Raw genomic sequence first — 26,826 nt, 5'->3', positions numbered from 1 at the left:
TTAGACCCACAGTTCATACTGTGGGGGTGTAAATGGTGTGAACTCAATAGTTCCTAATTTGCACTACTATATTACAAGTTCACGCCTGCAGCATCCACACAAGGGAGTTACAGCACAGTACTTTGTTGTGTACTGTCATTCACATCTAAGTAGTTCAAACTGTGGGGCAGTGCAGACATGCCCTAAAGTGACAAAGAGTTGCCAGGTACTGGGAACATAGGAATGGATAAGTATTGCTGGGAACTTATATGATGAGGTAATAGGAATTCCTTCAAAGTTGTTCAGCAGAACAAAAGCAACAGCAAAGGCAAGAGCAGGAAAGTTAGATGAATAGTTGGTACAATGGGCAGAGTATTAAGTGAGGCAGATAGGGTGGATATATGGTTGTGATCTTGTAATGTACGCTGTGAAGGATGGGTAAGAAGAAGAGGAGGGCTGGAAGGAGAAAGAAGTCAGAGGCTAGGGAACTGAATATTACAGAAGGAGTGAGCGGCTGAGCGAGAGAGAGAAGAATGGACAATGCCAAATGATATAAATAGGTGAATCAAGAATGGAGAAATCAGTGTTTCTTGAAGGCCGGAGTGGAAAAAAATATGACCAAAGCCGAGTGGGTGACTCCATCCTGATGTGGGGACCAGAGGAGAGAAGAGGGAGATGAATCATATTGATCACGTGTGATTTTACTCAAAATAAAGGAAGGAGACTGGGAGGATAGAACGAAAGCCAACCAGTCAGTGTTCAAGACAAAGGCAGAAGCAGGTTCAGGGATGGTAATAATGACCATCTGGGGGGAAAGATGAGCTGTATCAGATGTAGTTTAAAAATGAAGAAATAGAGAAAGGGTCTTTGTAGTCTTTCCTCATCTAGAGAACTGTATGCACTCCCATGTTCAAAATAGATGAATTCAAATAGGAACAGGTTCAGAGAAGGACTACTAGGATGAACAGAGAAATGGAGAACCTATATAGCAAGGGGAGACTTAAGGAGCCTGGCTTGTTTAGCCTTACAAAAACGAAGGCTGAGGGGGAGATATGAATGCTTTCTATAAATACATCAGAGGGATAAACACCAGCGAGGGAGAGGAGTTATTTAAGTTAAGAGCCAATGTTGGCAAAAAACCAACTGGATATAAACTGGCCATCATTCAGTTTAGGCTTGAAATTAGATGAAGGTTTCTAATCATTAGAAGAATAAAGTTCTGGAACAGCCTTCCAAGGGGAGCAGTGGGGGCAAAAAACCTAAGTTGTTTTACAACTGGGCTTGATAAATTTATGGAGGGGATGATATGATGAGATTGCCTACAAGGGCATATGGCCCATCTGCAAGTACTATAACGAAATGTCTCCAATGGCCAGTGATGGGACACTAGATCGGGAGGGCTCTGATCGCAGAAAATTTTTCCCAGGCATCTGGCTGGTGGGACTGGCCCAAATGTTCAGGGTCCAATTGATCACCATATTTCGAGTCAGGCAGGAATTTCCCCCCAGGTCAGATTGGTAGAGACCCTGGGAAGTTTTCACCTTCCTCTGCAGCATAGGGCACGGGCCACTTGCTGGTCTGAACTACAGTAAATAGCGGATTCTTTGTAACTTGAAGTCTTTAAATCAAGATTTAGGATTTCAGTAACTCAGCCAGAGTGGATGGGTGAACTTCTGTGGCATGTGATGTGCAGGAGGTCAGAATAGATGATCCTGATGGTACATTCTGGCCATAAAGTCTTCAAGTCTGAAGTCTATAAGAAAGAGAGATGAGGGCTGAAAGTGGCAGGAAGAAAAAGGAGTCCTATGCCACCATAACTTTCTGGTTGGTGGCTGTGGGAAAAGAAAAGTGTCCCAAAGGAGAGGGAACAACTAAATACTGATTCAAAGGTTCTTAATCCTTCAAAAGAATTATAAATTGAAATTAAAGAGAAAATTTTATGTTTCTAATGAGCAGGCAGATAAACTGTTTTTAATGAAACTAAAAACACTGCATTAAAATGCAGTAAAAGCTAATTATATATTTATCAAGCTATACATCCATTTATAATGGTATACGTACAACCGTTTTAGATAAATTGTGCCCTAGCCAATACATTGTTTCAAGAAGCCTTGGTATTTTGTTTGCAATGTCGAACCATCTCCTTTTGCCCTCCCCCTAGCTGCTATCAAGTAATACAAAGTGCCTCTACTACAGCTGGGAAGGCAAACAAGCTGCTTCCTTTCCAGGAAGCTACAAATGTCATCTTTTGCTTACCTAACAACTGAAAGTGATTGATTTCCATAGCTCTGCTCAAAGATTCCCACATGCTTTAAATTCTTATACTCCTTCCCTAGAGTCCTCCTCCCCATTCACTAAAATTCACTGTTCGCAATCAAATCTCTTTCCTTTCAAGTGTACCATTAGAGGCATATAAATATATCAAATTTCAAAGGACCTAAAGGTATCTTTCTATCATTCCACATCCCTTGCCTTGCATTAAAACTTTAATGAGGTGAATCACATCTTAAAGACTGGCTAACATTTAATAGAAAACACTGAAAAAATATTCTGTATAGAAGTCTACCTTTACATAATAATTATTAACACATTTCTTCATCTTTGTTTTCAAGGATGTGTGCATGAAAACAAGCACTTGGTCTTTTGGTAGTACATATATTCATTGTTGTTATGCTTTTCCTCTACAGGAAGCTGCAGGTCTCTGCTTGAGACATCACAACAGTTTGCTGTGAGAATAACTAATGTCACAAATAGGATTATAGCTTCAGGTGGAAAAATGTGAATTCTTAATAAAACAACAAGACTGATAACATTTGCATAAAAGATCAATAAAATAATGAAGAGAAACACCAAAAATGTGAAATACTATGGAAAAATTTGTATTCATTTTTCATATATGCATTGTCTGTTGGTCTTAAGGATAGTCTTTTTCTAGTTCTTCCTAGCCTATTTTGCAATACAAGCTTATGTGAATACACAAATGGCTCATTTCTATTAGGAAAGAAAAAGAGGCTTACTCAGTGACTACCTTATAATTTATATGGCACCCAAAATTACAAGATAATAATATCAGTAAAGAGAACATTAATGTTTACTAATTTTACATTTTGATTTATAATATTTTAAGCACTGTGTTATTCTCCAGTTTTACAATGATGTAACTCCACTGAAATCAATAATAAAACAGGTGTAACACAGGGATGAATCAGTTTTCTAATTATAATTTCTCCATCCAGTCTGTTTTAGTATTTGTATGGATGCAGTCTAAGATGATACAGGGTTTTCTTCATTCATCTACACTTACCGAATTCATTCCACTGAATAAGTCTCCTGATCCTACATGAGCTGTGTGAACAAAGTTTGTTGGCTCTCCAATCATACTTCGGTCGATCCGCCGTCGCCTTTTCTGAAAAGTGGATAAAAAAGTTTTGTGATTGCCACTTACTTAGAAAGCAAAGAATACCTGGATTAAATATAAAAAATATAAATATTTGGTTTTATAGTTAAAAGTGAACTGCCCCCACAGAGTGTTAAATGTATTTTTAGCATAAGATGACCACAGCCCAATTTTTTGGTTAAGCTAAACACAGCGTCATCCACAATACCTTGGCGTCAACCAAAGGGCATGGGATCTAATATTGTGTTTAGAAGACAGCTCGATAAGAATATTCCTAGAATTAGACAACTTTCTATATGCAACCAACTACACATCAGTAACTTTACTATAATCTAATGCCTATTAAACAAAACAACATACTTAATTCTTTACACAAAGTTCTAACCATATGTGACATTTGGAGTTGCACATCAATTGTCCCATATTAGTTTACAGTTGTGACACATCAGATGCTCTTGGTTTAATCAATCATTAATCACCATCTTTCATGTCCATACAAAACATGTAAATGCACAGAAATCCTAGACTATTTCCAATATGAAATCATAGCACTAAGAACACATTTTGTGAGAGTGCTCTGATAGGAGCATTTCTAAGGTATCTCTTCATGGATTTACACAGTATAAACGTATGTTCCCAAAGATTTCTGTGTATTCAAACTGCTTTCATGCAGCTTAGTTATAATACCATGCCTTAATACCATTGCAGTGGATGTCAGATTACATGCTCCGCATACCCTTTATAATGTATTTTACCATCCTTACAGCATGGGACAGCATAACAATTTTGACTTCAGTTTCCCCTTTCTTGCATAGACTTGCTGCCTCAATTTTTTTTAATGTAATAATAGGTAAATGATGAATCAAAGGAACCCACAATTTACCCTGATAAAGGCTGCTTTGGCAATCTGCCACAAGACCAAAGTCTGCATTTAAATGCATAAAATGGAACAGACTGCAGCTGCCCTTATCTCTAATACAGGAGCTGGTTAGACTGAATGCAGCATCATATGCTGCCACCAGTCGTTGCTGCAGACCACTCTCCTGTATTAAAAGATAAGAGTGGCCATGGGTTTCACACTGAACATTCCAGTTTAAGCTAACCACTGAACTGAAATTGAATAAGTACAACACAATTGCCATTAAAAAGTTACCTGACCTCAGTCAAAGCTTCCCTGTCTATCAAGGAATGATAGATGATCTGTCACAGTTTAAAGGATCAGTATCTCTCCCTTTCTGGTCTGTCACAGATGCTAGGATCATTTAGAGTTTTGGGTGGGAAGTTTAAATGTCTTTTCAGTGGGAATCACTCTTGTCAAAATACAATTTTAGCTAAAAGTCACTGTAAATCAAAGCCACAGCTGTGAGAATACATCACAGGATATGCCCAATTTAATTTGAATTAAATCAAATCCATGACAAATACGCACCTTCCTCTCCCACCTGAAGAGTAACTTAAGAGTCTGCTACTTCTTTTAACACAAATATTAAACAACCAAAGGAAGAAAAAAGCAATACTGTAAAACCAGCCACATACAAATGGCATAATAAAAATGATCTACTGTGCACCCCAAACTGTTACTAGGGTCCCTACAGCAAACATATTTGACAAGTAATAGACCACCAACTAAAATAAGCATTTTATTTTATTTTCACTGTAGCTTCTCAGCGCTTCCAAGGGAAAGAGGAATTTTGCTGCCTAGATCCATTTTGTTTAATATAAATATGGAAAGAAAAAATGGTTGCTAACCTTTCATAATCGTTCTTTGAAATGTGTTGCTCATGTCCATTCCATGCTAGGTGTGTGTATGCCGTGTACACAGTTGCCGGAATTTTTTTCCCCTGAGTGGTATCCATAGGACCAGACTTAGCGCCCTCTAGAGTCATGCACATATGTGCCTGTATAAAGGGTGCCACCGGCCCCACACTCCCCTTCAGTTCCTTCTTGCCAGTAACTCCGACAGAGAGGTCGAAGGGTGGGTCATGGAATAGACTTGAGCAACACATCTCGAAGAACACAAGTTACAAAAGAACAGGAGTACCTGTGGCACCTTAGAGACTAACAAATTTATTTGAACATACGCTTTCATCAGCTATAGCCCACTTCATTGGATGCACAGAATAAAACATATAGTACGAATCATAGAATCACAGAATATCAGGGTTGGAAGGGACCTTAGGAGGTCATCTAGTCCAACCCCCTGCTCAAAGCAGGACCAATCCCCAACTAATCCCAGCCAGGGCTTTGTCAAGCCTGACCTTAAAAACTTCTAAAGGAAGGAGATTCTACCACCTCCCTAGGGAACGCATTCCAGTGTTTCACCACCCTCCTAGTGAAAAAGTTTTTCCTAATATCCAACCTAAACCTCCCCCACTGCAACTTGAGACCATTTCTCCTTGTTCTGTCATCTGCTACCACTGAGAACAGTCTAGATCCATCCTCTTTGGAACCCCCTTTCAGGTAGTTGAAAGCAGCTATCAAATCCCCCCTCATTCTTCTCTTCCGCAGACTAAACAATCTCAGTTCCCTCAGCCTCTCCTCATAAGTCATGTATTCCAGTCCGCTAATCATTTTTGTTGCCCTCCGCTGGACATTTTCCAAATTTTTCCACATCCTTCTTGTAGTGTGGGGCCCAAAACTGGACACAGTACTCCAGATGAGGCCTCACTAATGTCAAATAGAGGAGAACAATCACGTCCCTCGATCTGCTGGCAATACCCCACTTATACATCCCAAAATGCCACTGGCCTCCTTGGCAACAAGGGCAAACTGTTGACTCATATCCAGCTTCTCATCCACTGTAACCCCTAAATCCTTTTCTGCAGAACTGCTGCCAAGCCATTGGGTCCCTAGTCTGTAGCGGTGCATGGGATTCTTCCATCCTAAGTGCAGGACTCTGCACTTGTCCTTGTTGAACCTCATCAGATTTCTTTTGGCCCAATCCTCTAATTTGTCTAGGGCCCCCTGTATCCTATCCCTACCCTCCAATGTATCTACCTCTCCTCCCAGTTTAGTGTCATCTGCAAACTTGCTGAGGGTGCAATCCACACCATCCTCCAGATCATTTATGAAGATATTGAACAAAACCGGCCCGAGGACCAACTCTTGGGGCACTCCACCTGATACCGGCTGCCAACTAGACATGAAGCCATGGATCACTACCCCTTGAGCCCGACAATCTAGCCAACTTTCTATCCACCTTATAGTCCATTCATCCAGCCCATACTACTTTAACTTGCTGGCAAGAATACTGTGGGAGACGGTGTCAAAAGCTTTGCTAAAGTCAAGGAACAACATGTCCACTGCTTTCCCCTCATCCACAGAGCCAGTTATTTCATCATAGAAGGCAATTAGATTAGTCAGGCATGACTTGCCCTTGGTGAATCCATATCACTGTTCCTGATCACTTTCCTCTCCTCTAAGTGCTTCAGAATGATTCCTTGAGGACCTGCTCCATGATTTTTCCAGGGACTGAGGTGAGGCTGACTGGCCTGTAGTTCCCAGGATCCTCCTTCTTCCCTTTTTTAAAGATGGGCACTACATTAGCCTTTTTCCAGTTGTCCGGGACTTCCCCCGATTGCCATGAGTTTTCAAAGGTAATGGCCAATGGCTCTGCAATCACATCTGCCAACTCCTTTAGCACTCTCGGATGCAGCGCATCCGGCCCCATGGACTTGTGCTCGTCCAGCTTTTCTAAATAGTCCCGAACCACTTATTTCTCCACACAGGGCTGGTCACCTCCTCCCCATGTTGTGCTGCCCAGTGCAGTAGTCTGGGAGCTGACCTTGTTCGTGAAGACAGAGGCAAAAAAAGCATTTAGTACATTAGCTTTTCCCCATCATCTGTCACTAGGTTGCCTCCCTCATTCAGTAAGGGGCCCTTGACTTTCTTCTTGTTGCTAACGTATCTGAAGAAACCCTTCTTGTTACTCTTAACATCTCTTGCTAGCTGCAACTCCAGGCGTGAGTTGGCCTTCCTGATTTCACTCCTGCATGCCCGAGCAATATTTTTATCCTCTTCCCTGGTCATTTGTCCAATCTTCCACTTCTTGTAAGTTTCTTTTTTGTGTTTAAGATCAGCAAGAAGATATATATATATATATATATACACACACACACACACACACACACACACACACACACACACACACAGAGAGAACATGAAAAAGTGGAGAAAGAGGCTAATTAATTAACATGAGCTATTATCAGCAGGAGAAAAACTTTTGTAGTGATAATCAAGATGGCCCATTTAGACAGTTGAAAAGAAGGTGTGAGGATACTTAACATGGGGAAATAGATTCAATATGTTGTGGCAAATTGCTGGCACTACTATGATGGGTCTCGCGCTTTCTCTTCTGGGTGGTTCAGGGCACCGGTTTTTGCCCCCGAACTGGGGTATTAACTGCCCCACTAGCATCCTAGAGGAGGGGAGTGGAGAGGAAGGGACCCGGACCCTCCCTCTACTCCGTGTCCCAGCCCAGGGGCCTGAGGGACAGCAGTAAATCACTAGAACTAACGGTTCCTTCCCCTGGGCTACTTCCCTCTCCTGCCCTCCAGCTTGTGGTGCTTCCGGCCCTCCCTCTGCACAAACGAGGTGTCCCTTTACCTAGGGTCTTGGTCTTCTTAGTTCACTGCAGCACTTCTCCAAACTCTCCTCTGCTTCCCTCCAAACTGCTCTCTGCTGCAACATCAATCCACTCTGCTTCAACTCCTCCTCTTGTCTGATTGAAGCAGGGAGTTTTTATCATGTGACTGGCTTCAGATGCTTTAATTGGCTTCAGGTGCTTTAATTAATATAGCAATCTTTCTTCCCTCTACAGGGAATAAGGCTCCCTTCTAACTCTCCTGCTGCCCTCTGGCCATGCTGTATCACAATCACTCTCAGTCTCTATTAAAACCCAAGTTAATGGTATCTAGTTTGCATATTAATTAGTAACCGTTTTTTCTTCGAGTGCTCGCTCATGTACGTTCCATGGTAGGTGGCTCACAAGCAGTACCCCCGGAAGTGGGCGTGGAGTACATAGATGTGCCGACTGCAACACTGCTTTCCCAAAACTGGCATCGTCACAAGCCTCTTGGGTGATGGCCTAGTGGGAAGTGAAGGTATGAACCAATGACGAGGTTGTGGCTCTCCAGATGACCTGGATTGGTACCTGCATGAGGAATGCTGCCGACAAAGCATCAGAATGGAGAGAGACTCCAACAAGGGAAATGTTTCCACTTCCACCAGGGAGACAGCCCTGGTGGAAGGCTTCCTACTACCTAGCAAGACCTGTTGAACCTGAATAGCAGGCCTGTTCTTCAGGGTTCAGCCACGCAGCAACAATGCAGTCAAGTGCAGAGAGGTGAGTTTTGGGTGAAGCAACTGGCCATAGTCTTGTGAAATCAAGTCTGGGCGGTGTGGGAACGTGAGTGTAGTTGCCACTCATAGGTCCAGAAGCGTACCAAATGAATACTGGTGTGTCTATCCTCGTGGTACCAGGATACCTTTTACCTTGTCCCATTTGATTTTTAGGAGGACCTTGTGAACTAAGCGTTATTGCTGGGAAAGCGTACAGGCGACCTGTCCATGAGAGCAGAAAGGCATAAAAAGAGGGAGCTCATGCTGTACCCATGCAGCAAGCAGAACTGATGGCATTTCCTGTTCTGCCTGGAGGCGAACTAATCCACCTGGAGAAGCCCCTACCTCTGGAAGATGACACTGATGACCTCTGGGTGAAGAGACCACTTTCGGTGAGAGGAAAAGGATATGCTGAGGTGATCTGCCAGTGTGTTTCAGGCTCCCAGAAGATGCAATGCCTCAATGTGTATGATGTGATCCATACAGAAGTCCCACAGCCAAAAGGCCTCCTGGCACTGGGCTAAAAATTGAGCTCCTTCCTGCTTGTTGATGTAAAACATTGATGCAGTATTGTCCGTCAGGACCTGCATCACTTTGCCTGAGATCTGGGGAAGGAACACCTGGCAAGCCAAGCATACTTTCCTGAGTTCCCTGACATTTATATGCAGGGAGTGTTCTTCCTGGAACCAGAAGCCCTGAGTCCTAAGGTTGCCAAGGTGGGCTCCCTACCCAAGGTCTGTCATATCCCCGCAAAAAGACTAGGGTTATCGATGGCTGAGAGGCAGCAAAGGGTATTCCTCCAATTACAGATCCTGGGTCTTTCCACCAGGTCAGCAAAGCAAGGACCGGAGGCAGAATTGAGAGTATTGAGTCCAGGTGTGTCTGCTTGGGGAGTAGGCCAATGCCAGCCACATCTGCCACCATGTGTCCCAACAGTTTGAGACAGACTCTAGCAGTTGTCAATATTTGGATTGTGACCTTGGAAAATCACATCTGACATAGCTTGCTTCGGGCTTCTCGTAGGGAGGCTTTGGCCTGGGCTGATTCGAGCACTGCCCTGATGAACTCTATTCTCTGAACCAGGACTAGGGTTGACTTCTGCTCATTTATCAACAGACCCAGTGCCTGGAAGGTGGCCCATACTGTACCGATGCTGTGCTGCACCTGAACCTGGGTGATCAGCCAGTAGTTGAGGTACGGGTAGACTTGCACGCCTCGACACCCGAGGAAGGCTTCTACCACTGCCATATGCTTCGTAAAGACCTTGGGGCTGCTGATAGGTCAAAAGGAAGAGCATTGAATTGGTAGTGATGTTGACCAATTACAAATCTGAGAAATCTTCTGTGACCACAGAAAACAGTGATGTGGAAATAATTGTCCTTTAAGTTAAGGGTGGCATATCAGTCTCCTGGATCCAGGGGGGAATGATGGAGGCTTGGGAGACTATGTGGAACCTCAATTTATTGAGATATTTGTTGTGGCGATGCATGTCCAGGATGGGTCATAGACCCCCACCTTGGTCTTCAGGATTAGGAAATATCAGGAGTAAAACCCCTTCCCTCTCAAGTCTCCAGGAACCCCCTCTACGGCCCCCACACATAGGAGGGCTTGCACCTCCTGGATGAGAAGCTGCTCATTCGAAAGGTCCCTGAGGAGGGATGGGAATGGGGCATAGGATGGAGGGGTGGATGAAAATTGGAGGGCATAACTGACTGTAACTGTACTCAGTACCCAACGGTCTGATGTTATATATGCACACACCGGGCTGGAGGGCGACAGGTGGTCCAAAAACAAGAGGAGGAATAGATCTGAAAAGTCAGGTACGGTATATCGCCATCGGCTCCAAGGTTGGTCTGAGGGCCATCTCCATAAGAATGGCCTTCAGCCAAAAGTCTCCATCTTTTCTTGTGCAGAGTTTGAAGTCCCTACAGATCTGGCACTTCTCTTTAAAGTGAGAATCCCCCCAGACACTTTAGACAGCTAGTTTACAGGTCACTAACTGCCATCGGCTTGCTGCACGGGACATGCCCAGCCCCTGGGGTGAAAAGTCCCTCAACAACAGGGACAACTACAAACACTACTATATAGACTAACTCTAAAAACTATATACACTAACTACAATAACTATACAAAATATGAACAAAGTCCAAATGAGTGAGAAAGAAGCCTTGCTACAGCAAGAGGGGTTGTCCTGCAACCGTCATGGGCGGCAAGAAGGAACTAAGAGGGGCTGGGGCCAGTGGCAACCTTTATACAAGCACATGTGTGTGTGACTCCAGAGGGCACTAGAGCCAGCCCAACGGATACCACTGAGGGAAAAATCTTTGGCAACTGTGCACACGGCGCACGCACACCTAGCATAGAATGTACAAAAGCGAACACTCAAAGAAGAATTAATGTAAAATATATTTTATAAAAATAAACTGTTTAAAACCTACTCTGTAGTAGTCCACTGAACTAGTGCTTGAACCCTAGAGAAGAGCAATAGGCTCACGTAGGAAATAGTCTGTTCAGTATTAAATTCTAAGTTACTCATGATATAAATAGGGAAATAGTTTGTGATTGACTGAGAGAAGAGAATTTCAGAATAATGTCTTTATGCTTAACATTGATTAAAAAGTTACTATAATTAAATGGTTCAGAGTTTAGAACATTTCTTCTATCTCCCTCCATGACAGAATTGGGCATATACTCCAAGGTTTCAACTACTAGACTAATTTCTTGTGTGTCAAACACACCTGATTTTTAGAGCTGGTCAGAGAAACTTTAAAAGACTTGTGTTCTGTTGGAATATCTGGTTCTGTCAAAACTGACATGCTTCAAAAATTGGGCTGATTTCACTGCAATTTCATTTTGGAGGAAAATTTGAAAAACGTTTCAACCTTGTCCCATTATGACATTTTCAGAAAAAAATGTTTAGATGTTTTAGTTTAAAATGACTTTGTTTTGAAATTTTATTTTGTGTTATATATTAAAATAAAAGTCAAAATTGAAATGAAATGTTTCATTCTTGTCAAAACCAAACATTTCATTCAACCCAAAATGTGTGTGCGCGTGTGTAAAAAATACATGTATACATATAAAAATTTTAGATTTTTCCTTTGCAGAAAATTGAAAAATGTTGGTTTTCATTCCGATTCTGAACAATGCCAAAATTTCAAAATCCTTTGCAAAAATGGAGCCTCTGTCCTCTGCACTGCTGTAATATTTCATAGTAATCAGTACCAGAACACCTCCCTTTTTGAGGAGAAAAGTGATAGTGCAAGCATCAGCCATAACAGGCCTGACTCCAGGATACACCATGAGTCAAAACAGTTACACTGGTGTACCCAACCACTAGTGAAAGTGGACCAGAATCAGATGCTGTGCATTTATGTGATTCAAGCCTGGAAACAAAGGTTAATCATCTCCCCCCATCCCTAAGTGATTTGCCAAGGCGGCATAGTCCATAACACAGCAAAGAATAGGACAATTGATCTCCTGAGTCCCAGTCCCATTTTCTCAACAACAAAGCCATACATAGTGAGCCCCAACTGGCCTTCCCTAAAGTGGTTGTAAGTCAAGACTCTAAAAAGCACCAGGAAACACTGTTTTTAACACAAGTGCAGATAGGAACTTAGTAACATAAGGCTGAATTACCATGTTATCTACACTAGCTTTTGTCAAAGGCCCCAACTCAGATAAATAGTTAAGCATGTGCCTATGTTACTATTGTTCATTATGGACAAAGGGGCAGAAGAGACACACCAAGCTGGAAACAAGGCAATGAAATATCTCGCATCCTTAGGGATATGTAATTGAAAATTAAAGTAAATATGGACTCTGAGGTTTTGAATGAGTACCTTATAAAGGCTGAAAAATCTTCACAACTGAACACAAGAGTTCTCCTTGCTGGGACTTTAAACTTTATGTTGGATTTAAAAACATTCTGTGCATAGTATGTATACAGTACATACATATTTCTCACTGATAGTCTGTTTAGTATGTTTAATCTATGAAAGAAAAACAAAGCAAACTTCTTTCTTTCAGATCAAAGGAACTGCTTCAATTTAGCCACTTGCTTCAGTTTATCATTTGTGCCTATTTAGCACTGTGGGCACGACACACATTAAAAACAAACAAAATAAGTAAGAAAATCTTTTAAAAAACCCCCAGAACTCCCAAACCATCCCAACCACCAGCATGGCCTCCAGCTGGCCCTTATCTATACCCCAATCTTTATTATACACCATCAGTAAAATAATTAATAGTACCTGAATTAAAAGGTAAATTAAATTATCATTCTAGTAATGAGATCTTCTCATGTAGGGGATTCACTACAATAAAATATAAATAAAAAAATATATGCATATGGTGCCACTCGGAGTTTCTGACAGCACTGTAGCTACATTAATAAAGCCTTCAGGGAAGTGCTGTAAGTATTCATTTTATAGATGGGGAAGACAAGGCACAAATGGGTTAAATGACTTGTTCAAGGGCACAGAGCGAGTCTTTGGTAGTGCCAGGAACAGCGTTTGGGTGTTCTAAATCCCAGTGCCTCACTGCTGCAGCTAAATCCCATTCTTTATTCCATGGTAGATGAACAGCAGTTAGATGCTATCCATCTTTCACAAAATCTAAAAAATGTATTTGCTGCCTTGTCCTGAATAATTTTTAAAGAGTGGTAATAACTTTCCATATTTTTGTGGCTAAAATTACTGAAACTTTTTTTTAAAAACACTAAAGACTTCCTTTAACCTGAAAAAAATATTCATTTTTTTTTTTTTTACCTCTTCCTCTTTCTAGCCTTCCCCAAGGCCTCTTCACTCCCTTTTACAAAGAAGTGACAACACGCCAAGTAACCTTAGACCTGAGAAAGGAAAGAATACTGTAAATTCCTTCTTTAAAAAAAGGTTCTGGGGAAAGAGTCAGAACCAGTAATTCTGAGGCCCGTTTCAGAATTTTTTCAATTACTCTGCACATACAGTAGAATTACACAGATGCCATGTCACATGCTAGTTGCCATAGTTGCCAGGGCAACAGTTGAAGCCTTTCCCATTTTGAAGCTGTGGAATAACACACTTCACACCCACACACAGTATTGTCTTTTCCTTTTAAAGTATGAAATCAGGATTCAGGATGAGACCAACGTTTGGATGTCATAAGATGATTTTAAAATCCTGCACATTTCTAGCACTTTAGACTCAGAAGTGAGATTAAAAGGTCTAAATATAGTATGTATCCACGTCATTTATTGAAATTAAATAGCAAGCAGTCAAGGTATCTCTCATAATTTTAAAGAAAATATTTAGTAGTTTACAGCTCCTTGGGAACTTGAAAACTGTTTCTTCACCAAAATAATCGTTACTGTTACAGTTGAAAGGAATTAAAATTTTGGACTTTTCAATCTTCAGAATATCCCTTAACCTCCAGAAAGGCACGACCACCAGCTCAAAAGTTACAGTCTCTGCAGGAATAAACATGTCATTTCATAGCCCACATAGTTCAGATGGTTGGGAAAGACAAAGTATTCAGTCAAACACAGGTCACTTTTCCACCTTCTCTCATGAGCAGGATGTTTATGCTCAGACAGTAAAGTTAATTAATTCAAAGCAAACTCACTTAGCTGGAGAATTGGCAACTGTTGTTCCTGAATCGGTTTTTATCATTGATTACTACTACACAGTGTGTAAGAGATAAACTGTTTAATCAGTTTCAGATAATATTTTAATATTAGGATATGGTTGCCAGGATTCTATGCTCTCAAAAAAAAAAAAAGATTTAAAACTTGAAAGAACATATTTTGAAAGTTCATCCTATCCACACAGATAGGATTTCTGAATTTGCTCCTTTAGTGGAGGACTACAGAAATGCCACAGGCCTCCTGAGAAGAATTGGACAAATCAGAAGAGTTCTCACCAGTCTGGTAATTTTATTCGAAAGTCTTCCACAAAATAATTGTGAGGAAAAGGTCTAATGCTTAAAGAATTCCTCTCCTGCCACCCCCCCCATACAAAAACCATACCACCATACCAGTAGTAGCCTGAATACTTGGAGCATCAAGAGCCAAGAAATATCCAGCAGACAGAGCAGTGACGGCTTACGCAACAAAAAAGGCTATGTGAAAAAGTAAAAAACAAACAAAATGCAATATTTCAATAGGAATGTCAGGCATCTCTTCTCATACAGATGGTCAGCTTATTCACTACTTTGAGAAGGGAAGTCTGCAAATGACTCAGGATACTAAGCAAAAGGTTCTAAAGTAATTTAACAATAATAATTGCACCAAATTTAATCCAAAAAAGTTTGAATTAAAAGCAGGCACAAACCCAAATGTAAGAGTCTATCACCCAAAGATACAAATCACTCTATTAAAGGATAATTTAATCCAACACTCATGAAACATTCAATTTCCAAAATATATTTTAAAAGTAATTGAACAGTGGAAAACATTGTTCAATCAATAACAGAAAAAGTCATCCAGAATCCTTTTCTGAGTTATTCTCCTCTTGGTGACTGTTGACCCCTAGCAAACAGTCTGCAGATTGCTTGTTTTGGGACACACAGATAGAATCCTGACTCTGAGGACTATTTCTCTGAATTAAAGCCTAGGCTCACCCTGGATTTAACTTGATCAGTTTAGCATGCATTAAAGCATGCATGACCTTATCTATACGAGACTTTTAGAAAGTATTTGTTAGACCGCCTGAGCTAACACCACACCTTTATACCTTAGACTAGAGGCTAGACAGAGCCTAGGCGTTTCTTAGCACTTCACAGCATCAGCCCCATCAACACAGAAAGCATACATCTCTTTACTTGTGTGCTGGGAGTAGTGCTTTAAAAGAAGGCATAATGATGGTGCCAGTCACAGATCAGGAATAGGTGGTAAAAGCATGCATGAGTCATCTGTAGCAGAAGCCAAAAATAAGAAATTCACGGAGTACGACAAGATATTGTCATAAGTAAATGTTTGCTATTTTCTAAAACAATGAATCTTTATTGAATTTTCTCATAAAGCTGGAAAAGTGATAAATGTTTCTTTCCTGTCACCTGCCTCTTCATCATATAGCCACAGAAGTGAAATATGCTAGTACAAAAATGGAGATGCAGGAGTCTAATGCAGGAGTCTACAACATCCTTCCCCTAACTAAACATTCTCTTTGCCTTCTAAATCTTATGAACATTGTTTAACTTCTCACAAACAATTTAACTTGAAATCACAAATATATAAAAACTAAATTAAACACACACACAGCATATCTAACATTTTCAGTATGAAAAAAGGAAAATAATTCCCTTCAGTAAATAAACAAAGGGAATTTGATCATAACACTATTTTTTAACCAATGTCTGGGCCCAAATATAATTTGCTTTCCACTGTAGTAAAATTATAAACTCAAGAGATCAAAACTCACCATTATAAGTCCAAACAGATTGATTTGTCTACACCAGACATCTATAAAACTATAATAATATGTTGAGTTTTGGAAATAGGAGATTGAACTATCTTACTTAGTTGAATAAAACAGAGACATTAGCCCCTTCCCCCCTTTACTTTTAGAGATTCTGATAGCAATGTTGGCATATAAACATTTGATTACTTGCTTTGTGTTACATTTAACAATATGCACTAACGTCTTCTCCGTGTGGGGCACTTTAGGATTGTGCTCTTTATGGACCCAGTGGGCATGGCTTTATGGACAATATTTGTAAATAAATAATCAATGGTACAGAAAGCATGGTGGCCAATAAGATGACTTACAGTTACGGAGTCCAAACCATCCAATTTCTGTGACACAAAGAGCAGACCATTTTAACCTAAGATGTCCATCTTTCACGGGGACAAGCAAATTGCCTTACTGGATCCAACCCGCGGTCCGCCTAGTTTGGTATTCAGTCTCCAATAGTGGCTAGCACCAGATACTTCAGAGAAAAGTGCAAGAAGTCTCCTAATTCCTAATAGTAAAAGACTGTTTTAAGTCCTGAAGCATGAGACTTAATATAGTTAGTGGTACATTTTGATGTAAATGATAATGAAAGGAAATAACTGGATATTTTTGCTATTCATATAAATGTTCAATTCTTCTTTGAATCTTGTTGAATTTCCAAATAAAGTGGATGATCATGTCTTTCCTCAACTGTTAGGTAGTTAGTTGGGAAACATAGTAGCAAGATAAATAAAATGGGGGTAAGCACCTTAATTACTTCCATTCTCTTCAGCCAAGTAACAGAGGGATAGTTTCATTGGGTCACTGTTTTCTGAAGAAAAGGGAGGTAAATTAGAGAAAACAAAGACATATAACAGTAAGTAATATGAATTCCTAAATATTTAAAATATGTCCTTGACCATACAGAGGACATACAGATAACTGACTGGGTCTGTTTCAAGGACCACTGTATGATTTTGATACATAGATTTGATATGCAAACAATTTTCCATACTCTGATTACCCACAAGAACTTTTGGAATATATCAGGCTAGGCTGGAAAGGAGTAACAGCGTACTCTGCTGAATACAAAGACTTCAGTAGTGGGATCTCACCTGATCCAGCATGCCAGGGCTTCAGCAAGCAGTCAATAGACATTTCTTATTTCTAACACAAATTGATGTGATGTGGTGCACATGCAAAAGACCAAATTTATGTTGTTTTAATTAATTAATGACATGGTCATCAGCTTTCACACCCTTATCTAGTTGTTTGTAAACTAAGTGTCCTGGTCCACACTTGTCAACATCTCCACATTATTGTACAATAGATTGCCAAAAAGAATGATATTTTGGCCTTTCTGTTTAAATATTTTGCTAGTTTCTGATAACACTTGAGGAGGCCAACACAGACACATATACAGGAAAGTTCTATGGTGAACTATATTGAGGCACTATACTTTATTTTACTCAGATTAAAAAAAAGCAGATAATGTTGTATATTAAATCTATCATATTTGTGTACTCTCATACGAGTTTTAAAAAACCACAGCCAGTAATCCCATATTCCAGCACCTAATCTGAGATGTAGATAATTATTTCCACTGTAGAAGGATTAGTCTTTGTCAGCACAAAGGAATATTCTAGTAGTAGTTCCTTGAACCATGTTAATTCTATGAAAACAACATTAATAAATCCCTTAAAAATAAATGGTGTATGGCTTGTAGGAAGCACGATATCCAGAATCAGCTGGATCTGACTAATAATACTTTTCCAAAAGTATGTTAAACTTGGACATTCCCACAGCATGTGGGATTTAGTAAGTGGGTCAGAGTTATATCGCCGGCATTGCTTTTTTTGAATCAGCAATACACACTGGTGTTGTAGGTTCAGGAACCCAGTTGAATGAAAAATAGGTTTTGGTTAGATTAAATCCATATTATAATAAAATGGGCTTATCACCCATGGACAACAAAGTAATTTACATTGATAATTCCAGTGTGATATAATTAAATTTAAACTGTTGAAAGATGGCGCCAAATGTGGACGGAAGCACAGGGATTGCTGGGATGCAAAGCAATGCATCACTGGGCATTGGGACAGGACCCAGGATGCCCTCTGACCCCCTTCACCTTCCACAAATTTTAGCAGCAGAAGAGAAAGAGATGCTCTGTGGGATAGCTGCCCACAGTGCACCGCTCCAAATACTGCTGCAATTACTGCAAATGTGAACATGCTATTGTGCAGGCAGCTGACAGTGTGAACACACAACAGCGGTTTCCCTTCAACGTTCTCTGAGTGGCACGGTAACTCCCGGCGCTGTAACTCTGCTAGTGTAGACATACCCGTAGTAAGTTAAAACCTCACACTAACTGCAGACTGTTGATGCCTCCAAAAAGTTCCTTTTTTTAGCCAATTCAGCACATCGCTACCTTCTGGAATTTTTTGAAGTTCTCAGTGTCTGAACTGTTTGCACAATATTCCATTATGTTATGATGGCATTACGAATCATATGACAGAACTGGCAATTTCAGGCTATGTTGTCTAAATAAACAGGAAAATTTGCCAGATGAGGTCAGTTGACTCCTGAAAACAATAGGTCTTTTGAGAAACTGTGTCTAGGTCAAACAGTAAAGGGATCTTGTTCTTTTCTAAAGGCTTAAACAGGCTCTGTTTAAAATGTGCAATAAATAGTGAATCATACTTGGTAAAGCTAGAAACCACTGTATCTTCCTAGAGGCATGTAAGCATAATCTTCCAGGTCTTATAATTTTGAAACTTTATCACAATTTTTTCCAGCAACTTTTAATTATTTCCCCCCCCCCACAGGAGTTCATTTCCCCCTCCTTTTAGCAAATACCAGATAAAGGATTGTTTAAAAAACGAAAAGAAATTAAACCAAACCAAACCCAGTTTTCTCATTACAAAAACAAGATCTTGGGTTTCTACAGCACTAAGCATACCATTCTTCAGTACATTCAGAAAATAATTCATATAATCTTTGTGTAGTGACCCAAGAGCAACAGTGATGAATCAGCTACAGAAATGTAGCAAAGTGAAGTGACAAGTTTAAGGTTATGATTTGTGCAATATTGCTGGCAATCTGAACTAGAGTTGGCAAGACCTCCAACACGTGCCCTTTCCTTACTGTAGGCAATTCTCAGACAATGACAATTCTTATGACAATTCTCAGAAGGGCATGATTTTAACACGAAAGCTGCTCACTTGAGCTGGTGCATATCACTGAATCAAACAGCTGGCACTGTGAAGGTTTACATCATTAAATAAGCTTTCAATGTGAATTTCACAGTGACAATGAAGGGTAAGGACAAGAAATAATACAGAATACTCACAGAGGAGAAAAACATGAAAAACATGGAAAAATAGAGAGATGGAAATAACATTAGAATGCTACCTACTGATAAAAATAATCACATTTAAATTTTTTTAAAGTGTTGTTTAAAATGGTGATATTTAAATCACACTGGCTATTAATAGGATATGGGCCAGATTTTTAAAAGTTATTTAGGTGGCTAAAGAGGCAGACAGGCACCTAGGGGAATTTTCAGAAACACCTAGTCACCTAACTCTATGGATTTCAGTAGGAATTAGGTACCTATGCATTTTTGAAAATCTCAATAGATGCTCAAATAAGTTTAAAAATCCAGCCCTAAGTACTTATAAGAATATACAGAGAATAGCAACATTAAAAAAAAAATCTATTCCACTTGCTGAGCCACTCCTGAAAATTAACACAGGAAATATTAGCAGAGAGGTCAACTGACATGATGAAAAACGACAGCTCCGTGACAGGATGTGTGTCAGTACTTAGAACATGAAACCCTTCCTATTCAACCAAATAAATGTCACCCCCAACTGAAAAACAAACACAAGCAGCCAGTTGAACTTAGATAAATCTGTATATCAAAGCCTGTTTGGTTAAGAAGCCATCTTTCATATTAGCGAATCAAATAGGGACTTGCTGATGCTAGCTGAAGTGAGTTGGTAGTTCTGTCCACTACATACATATGTGAAGAGATACTTATGTCTGGGTATATTTATATGCACACAGCAGTATATACACACACATGTTGTAAAAGAGACGTAGTTTTTAAAAAAATGTAACCACACTCTCCTAAATCTGAAACATCAGTTTATACTGAGCATCAATAAAATATAGCAGGAGCTTCTCAATACTGCCTCCAAACATGCCACCAGAAATGGGAGATGAATGAAATAGAATCCTCGCGTACACTTCAGCACAACTAACCAGGCAGCAATCTAATTGCCTTTGGGCCAGCACCCTAAAACATCACTGGCATCAGGACGGGCAATAGCAGCAAACATGGCCAGAGTCTTGAACCTATTCCTGTCACTTATTGCCCGAGCAAGCATTTTAACACTGGACATGATGATTCATCCTCACGCAGTCCCCGATATGATCACAAAGGGGAAGGAATCCCCAACTACGCCTGCAACAATGTTACTTTTGGGGAGCCTCTCAAAACAACCCACAAGAATTCCCTTGCTGAAAGAAGGTGGATGTTCAATTTGTATCTAGCTAATGGGCTAACTTTGCCTTCATCTTTCCCAAGTTCCAGGTCCTTTGATGCTTTCCAGTTTTTAAATTTGCAACTGAATGCACTACAGAGTTATGATTCTAGTCTTCAACTAGAGTGTGGTGACAGAGGACTTGGAACTTCATTCTCAACACTTCCACAGTCAGACATGGGCAGTTCTATCACCATTGCTACTACAGACTCCTCCTCACTTCTCATTCTTTATTCCCATTCTCTCCAGCAGACACTGACAGTTCAGGAACTGGATCCACTGTGAGCCTCTTTCTTTGGTTCTTTGCACTGTGGGCTCTGCCCCTTTCCTCTAGTAAAAGATTGGCCAGAGCAATCAGTTGTTTTACTGGAGTGGAAGGGGGAAACAGAGTGAAGCGCCTGTGTTTGTATGTGCTGTGAAGGGGGGAGGGATGCGGAGGCTGAACTGTGGCACCAAGCAAATAAAGACAGTAAGCCTATTTCAACTCCTCAGATGTGGAGCTTGTAGCATCCACTTCCGAGCTCCACCTGCTGCAGCCAGCACCAAGTACTTGCCGAGGAGCGTACAGTCCTTCAAGGGAAAAGGAATAGGTCAAATGGGAAGGGAGGAGGGAAAATGGGAAGAAAATCATTTCAAGGGACAATTTCAAATAAACTAAGGATTTGGGACTGCAGGACAACTGCATATTGGTAAAATTTAGTTTATTTTTACTGAATGTTGTTCCTCTTACCCTTTGAAGAAGAAAACCATGTGAAATTCATTATGACGTGCAAATAACCTTCCAGTGAATCATGACCGGTGGGTGGGGGAGTCCACAGGTCCCCAAACTCTCAGCTTATAGTCAAATTGTTCCCAACAAACATTTTCACATATAGCAACTATGGCTACTGGACTGGACCACTACCCTGATACAGTATGGCAACTTCTGCAGTCTTTCCTGGGTTAAAAAGAAAAGAAAAACAGCTATATTTCAAAGTCTGGATGTCAGACACCTAGTCCCTTGATGGCCTTATACTGTTATTGTGAAATATGGAGATTCCCTCCCTGCCTCACCACCCCAAAAACATGTCAAGCAAATTGTTTTCTGACAAATGGCTTGCACGCATATCAAGTCAGGTTGTGAAATCTGATGAGAGCACTTACCCTCCTAAATTCCACTGTAGTTTCAGCTGGAGAGAAAGCATGGTATTAAGGTTAAAGCACTGCACTAGTAGTTGGGAGAGCTTTATTCTTCTCTCAGCTCTCCACAGACTTCCTGTGTGACCTTTGGTAGGTACAGGCTGTATGCCTCAACTTCCTCATCCACAAACCATGGGCAATATTTACCAACCTCACAGGGATGCTATGAAGTTCATTTCAATGATGTGTGTTAAGAACTGTGAGATCCTTGGATATAAGGCATAAAGTACTATTGTACAATTCCCGTGCTGAACAGTTGTGTAGTAGTGTTGTGTGATGTTAAATAACCACAGTGTTCTACCTCAAAGGCAGCTGCATCGCAGCTGTCAGTGAAACAGCACTACGTGACAGGATATAACAAGAAGTGAAGAACAATGATGTATCCATTTTGGTTAAAGGAATATAATTACCTAAAGTGAAATTAGTGGTACTATACCACTACCATGGTGAGAATGGTCATGACTTATTTAAATTTTTATTCCAGATGTACAAAAATGTACACATCAGAAACAGCTTCAAACATCAGACAGTTGTGGTCAGCTTCACAGACTCAGGTCTCCAGTGCCTCACTCCCACACCTGTCAGCTGGCATTCAAATCCACTGAACAAGACTATAACTCCTCCTGTAGCTGACTGGCACATCTGCAGCAAACAGCATACCTGCAAATGTGTAGCTAGTCAGGAGTCCTATCCGTTGGACATCACCTTTGCTCCTGTTCAACTGTCCTCAAGTCCTGTTCCAGCTCTCACTATTCCTTCCCTAACACCCCCAAACAAAAAATATTGACAGTTGCTATTACCCATCAGACAACTTTTTAAAAACTTCCCCAGAAGCCATCCATTTCTCACACTGGAATGATGGCTAATATACAAGTTTGTGATCTTTTGGGATGAAGTCACTATATAAATATAAAAGGATACTGAATGACATTTAGAAGTGCTGTCACTTTAAACATCTGGCAATGCCCCCAGTTTCTCTTGCCCTAAATCACTTGCAACAGCTATGTTCAATTCCCCCTGAGAGGAAGGAAATTGATCAGGCTTTTCAGAAGCTTAAAAAGCTTATTTTTACTAAAACAATGTACACTTTACACTCCAGCTGGATTTTCTGAGTAAAAATAGAATCATTTACAGCTTCAGAAATAACCATGGGGTCTTGCTAACCATCTTGCCACTCTGGTCAGCAAGTTCCCCACCACTGTTTTTAAAGCTGTAAAAGTCAATTGCAACTAATTGCTAATTGTACTAAAATCCTATTTGAGCACATACAAACCCCAAGTAAGTGGGGGTTTTTTTTGAGCTAATAAGAAAGCTTTAAAGCTCAAAAAGGGAGCACTTATTTTCCCCATTAGGGGTTTTTGCAGCTCAGGAAAAAAAGCCTTTTCACTTTCTCTCTCTTATGCACTAGCACGGTGGTTTTGAACCCTTTTTTCATTTGTGGACCCCTAAAAAATTTCAAATGGAGGTGCAGACCCCCTTTGGAAATCTCATAGTCTGTGGACCGTGAGCAGTCCGCAGATCACAGATTGAAAGCCACTGCACAGTGGGTCTCCAATGTCTCCATTCTTTGGACCATTTAAACAAAAATACTTCCACAATGCACGTTTCTGGTCCCCTACCCCCAATTCCAATCCCTCACTGCTTTGGTTTTCCAAAGGTTTCATTCTTCAGAGTACCAGGAAGAGCTCTGTGGATCACAGACGATCCCCAGAACACTGTTTGAGAAACACCTGCACTATCATAACACTGCTATCTGGGTTCACAACACTGATGCAAGTTTTATTTCGTTTGCTTTCCTTAAACTCACGAAACCATGATGAATGTTAAATCTTAATTTATTTGTATGTCTGAGTATGAAAGATTTTGTAAATTTTATCCAATTTTAATGCCTTTGTTAAAATAATTCTCTCTCAACTGTTTTGCTGTCGTGTTTTCAGCATCACATCTGTTGAGTTTGGGGACAAAAATACATGTTTTTTTTACTTTTTTTTTACTCCTATTAGCCCTGCAGTGCCAATACAAGTCAGATTCTAAACTGGATTCTGGTCCTTCTTGAGCAAGAACAAATTGTTTACTAAATTCCAATAAGCTGAGAGCAATGGGTTCCCTATGCGTCATGGAGGGAGTAATCTGGTCTTCAGAAATTTTATTATGATGACACGTGAGAAGGATCCAGCTTGACTCTCAGAGCCTCGACTGCGTTTGCCAGGCTGGCAGTTGCGGGAAAAATATTTTTATTTATGATGTGACATGGACTTCATTGATAGACAACAGGCTACCATTTTTAAAGTCACCTTCCAGAGTAAGCTTCATTTAAAAGGGAGAATTTTCTTTGTTTCTTTACCATTACTCAGAAAGTTATAACACACAAAAAACAAACCAAAGTCCCCCCAGTTCACCTAATCACTTCTTTCTTCCTCTTGACTGTGCAATTAAATTCCAGTCATCTTCCAGTTTATAAAATACTATGGAAATTTTATGAAAAGCACATGATTAATTTTCCTGTTATATAAGCTGGGGAGACAGGCTAAGGTGAAAAGAAGCATTTCAGTCAATTAGATAGCTTTATAAATTAGTAGAAAAGGCTAAGTGTTAAAAGTAAACAGTTACACTGGGTTAAGTTAAGGACATAAATCATATGACAATAATGCATGATGTGTTGGTTAACTGTATAATGGTGGCTTTGTGCCTCAAGAGGTCTGTTGCCACATGGGAATCACACGCCAATATAGTATTCTTTACCACACAATCAGAGGCCTTCATATTTGTGACATACAGCTATCATTGAAAAAACTGCAATAACTTAACATACATATTTCCTCCACAACAGGCAAATCTTTTATATTGTTTTATATTATTATATTAATCTGTTTTTGTGGAATGGGTTTGTTTCCTTTGGAAAACATTTTAAATGTACTTTTTAAAAAGTGACAAAAGCTTTCAGTCACTTTTTTCTTGGATATGAATCATTTGGATTCCAATTACTAACTTCATTTAATAAAGTTTATCTTAAAATTATTAATAGGTTTCATCTGTAAATTAACAGATATGTAGACTTAAAAATTAGGCTGCACACATACTATATTATATATACACACACACACACACACACACACACACACACCCCCAGCTCCTACATTCCAAAGTTCTGTATACTTTCCATTGATACAGCATCTTTCATCTGATGATCTCAAAGCACTGACCTATTCAGGTGCTTAAAATTAAGCAGCTTCTTAAGTCTTTGAAGGATTCAACTTTAAATAACATCTCACAAAAGTACTCTGTAGTAGATATACCAGTTTTACAGGTTGGGAAACTGAGGCACAAAACAGCTTTAACATGGCTGTACAGGAAGTAAGTGCAAGAGCCAGCAGGAGAACCCAAGACTTTCAGCCCTTCTGCATTATCCAGACTACACAATTTCTTCTACATACACAGACACAAGGTGATTTCTCTTTACTGGTATAGAACGTACTTTATGATGTGACCAGTAAAATTTCCTCTTTCCTTCATTCTCGTGCCCTCATCTAACTCAAATCATAGCTTCACAAAGGAATAAAAAGCAGCTAAACCATGGAAGATTCTCACTCGTACCAATAAGGACCCAAGCTCAGCAAAGCACTTGAGCACATGCATGACTTTAAGCATGTTCTCAAATCCTGTTGACTTCAATGAGACTGGAGCATGTGCTTAAATGCTTTGCTTAGTTGGCTTAGTGCTATAAAAGAGTTCAATGTTGAATAGGCATCCAGCTAAAGTCCAGCTTAGTCTCCAATAGTCAGCTTCAGCCAAATCACTTTTTCAAATACCTAACTGAACCAAATAGGTAGAAGGGCTGCTGCCTCCTCATGACACTTCTGGTATGGCCAGTTTAGCTGCTTTTCTCCTCCTCCTCATAGCCAGTTCAATTGCGCCGTAGCACGGGTGAAGTAGCAACATTCACAGATCTGAACCACTCTGGATATATCAATTTGCAAATTGGGTATTAGCAGAATACTCAGGGATTAAATGAAGCTCACATAGATTTTAATATCAGTAATCAAAACTGATGAAGATGTATAAAGATAAGCACCTCCTCTCTCACCCCCTCTTCTCCGTATCAGCCCCCCATATGAATCCCATTTCCTTATTCTACAAAGACAGAAAACTACAGTGAATAAAATTAGTTACTGTGTTATTCAAGCCTTGCTTTCTTTACATTACAAATTCAACTGACACTTCATGTTGCTCAAAGCTTGACTCCCATTTTACACAATGTAGAGCAAAATAAGTAGGCATTTAATATTTTTCCATGGAGAACAGGAGACCAATTAAGCTTCCTATGGCCTGCTGTGCTAAAGATCAGCATGCATATTCTCTGGTTGGCAATCCCCCCAACCCTCACCTTTACAAGTACTGCAATGACCTACTTTTACCACAGGTAAGCAATCCAGTATATATGTAAAGTATACTATTACAGTACAAGCAATCCAGGTATGTAGGATAGTCTATCAGGTTTGTTAAGGATATATGCCTAGAGGGATTCAATGCCGCACTTTAACTTTGGTTTATCATCAATCATTATTTTAACAGACAAATTACTTTAGTTCAGCAGAAGTGGGATACAACACATTTTAAAAAAGATTTGTTCGAAACAAAGGACTAGATGACATACTTGTCCAGATTAATTTTACAGAAGTGCTCTCAAGATGCTCACTTGATTTAGATTTGGCTTGGGAATTCCATCTTCCCCCAAGGAAGTTTTGTCAGTTATACAGAACAACTCAAATTTATAAGTGATCATAGTACAATTTCAAACTTTATACAATATACTACACTGCCACATAGCTTTGGTTCCAATGTAATAAACTGAACTTTGTAGTATTTATTTCCTGAGAACACAAGGTAAAAAAAAGAGAGTTGCATGCAAAATACATAATCAGGTAGAGATTCAAAATTACAATTTACCCCTTTTCTCTTTAAAATTCTGAAT

The 26,826-nt window shown here is 39.9% G+C and overlaps 1 protein-coding gene across 3 annotated transcripts in view; it reads right to left on the bottom strand.

Annotated features, from left to right (window-relative positions):
* The window catches only part of CDC42SE2 (CDC42 small effector 2), a 116,333-nt gene that overhangs the window by 6,185 nt on the left and 83,322 nt on the right, over positions 1 to 26,826 (bottom strand). For all 3 annotated transcript variants that reach the window (XM_038401842.2, XM_038401841.2, XM_038401844.2), the window contains exon 3: positions 3,284 to 3,385. In XM_038401842.2, the coding sequence (XP_038257770.1) occupies positions 3,284 to 3,385 (102 nt within the window). The remainder of the gene's footprint in view (positions 1 to 3,283; positions 3,386 to 26,826) is intronic.

Source organism: Dermochelys coriacea, chromosome 5 (genome assembly GCF_009764565.3).
Source record: "Dermochelys coriacea isolate rDerCor1 chromosome 5, rDerCor1.pri.v4, whole genome shotgun sequence".
NCBI lineage: Eukaryota > Metazoa > Chordata > Testudines > Dermochelyidae > Dermochelys > Dermochelys coriacea.
This window is presented reverse-complemented; position numbering and strand designations above follow the sequence as displayed.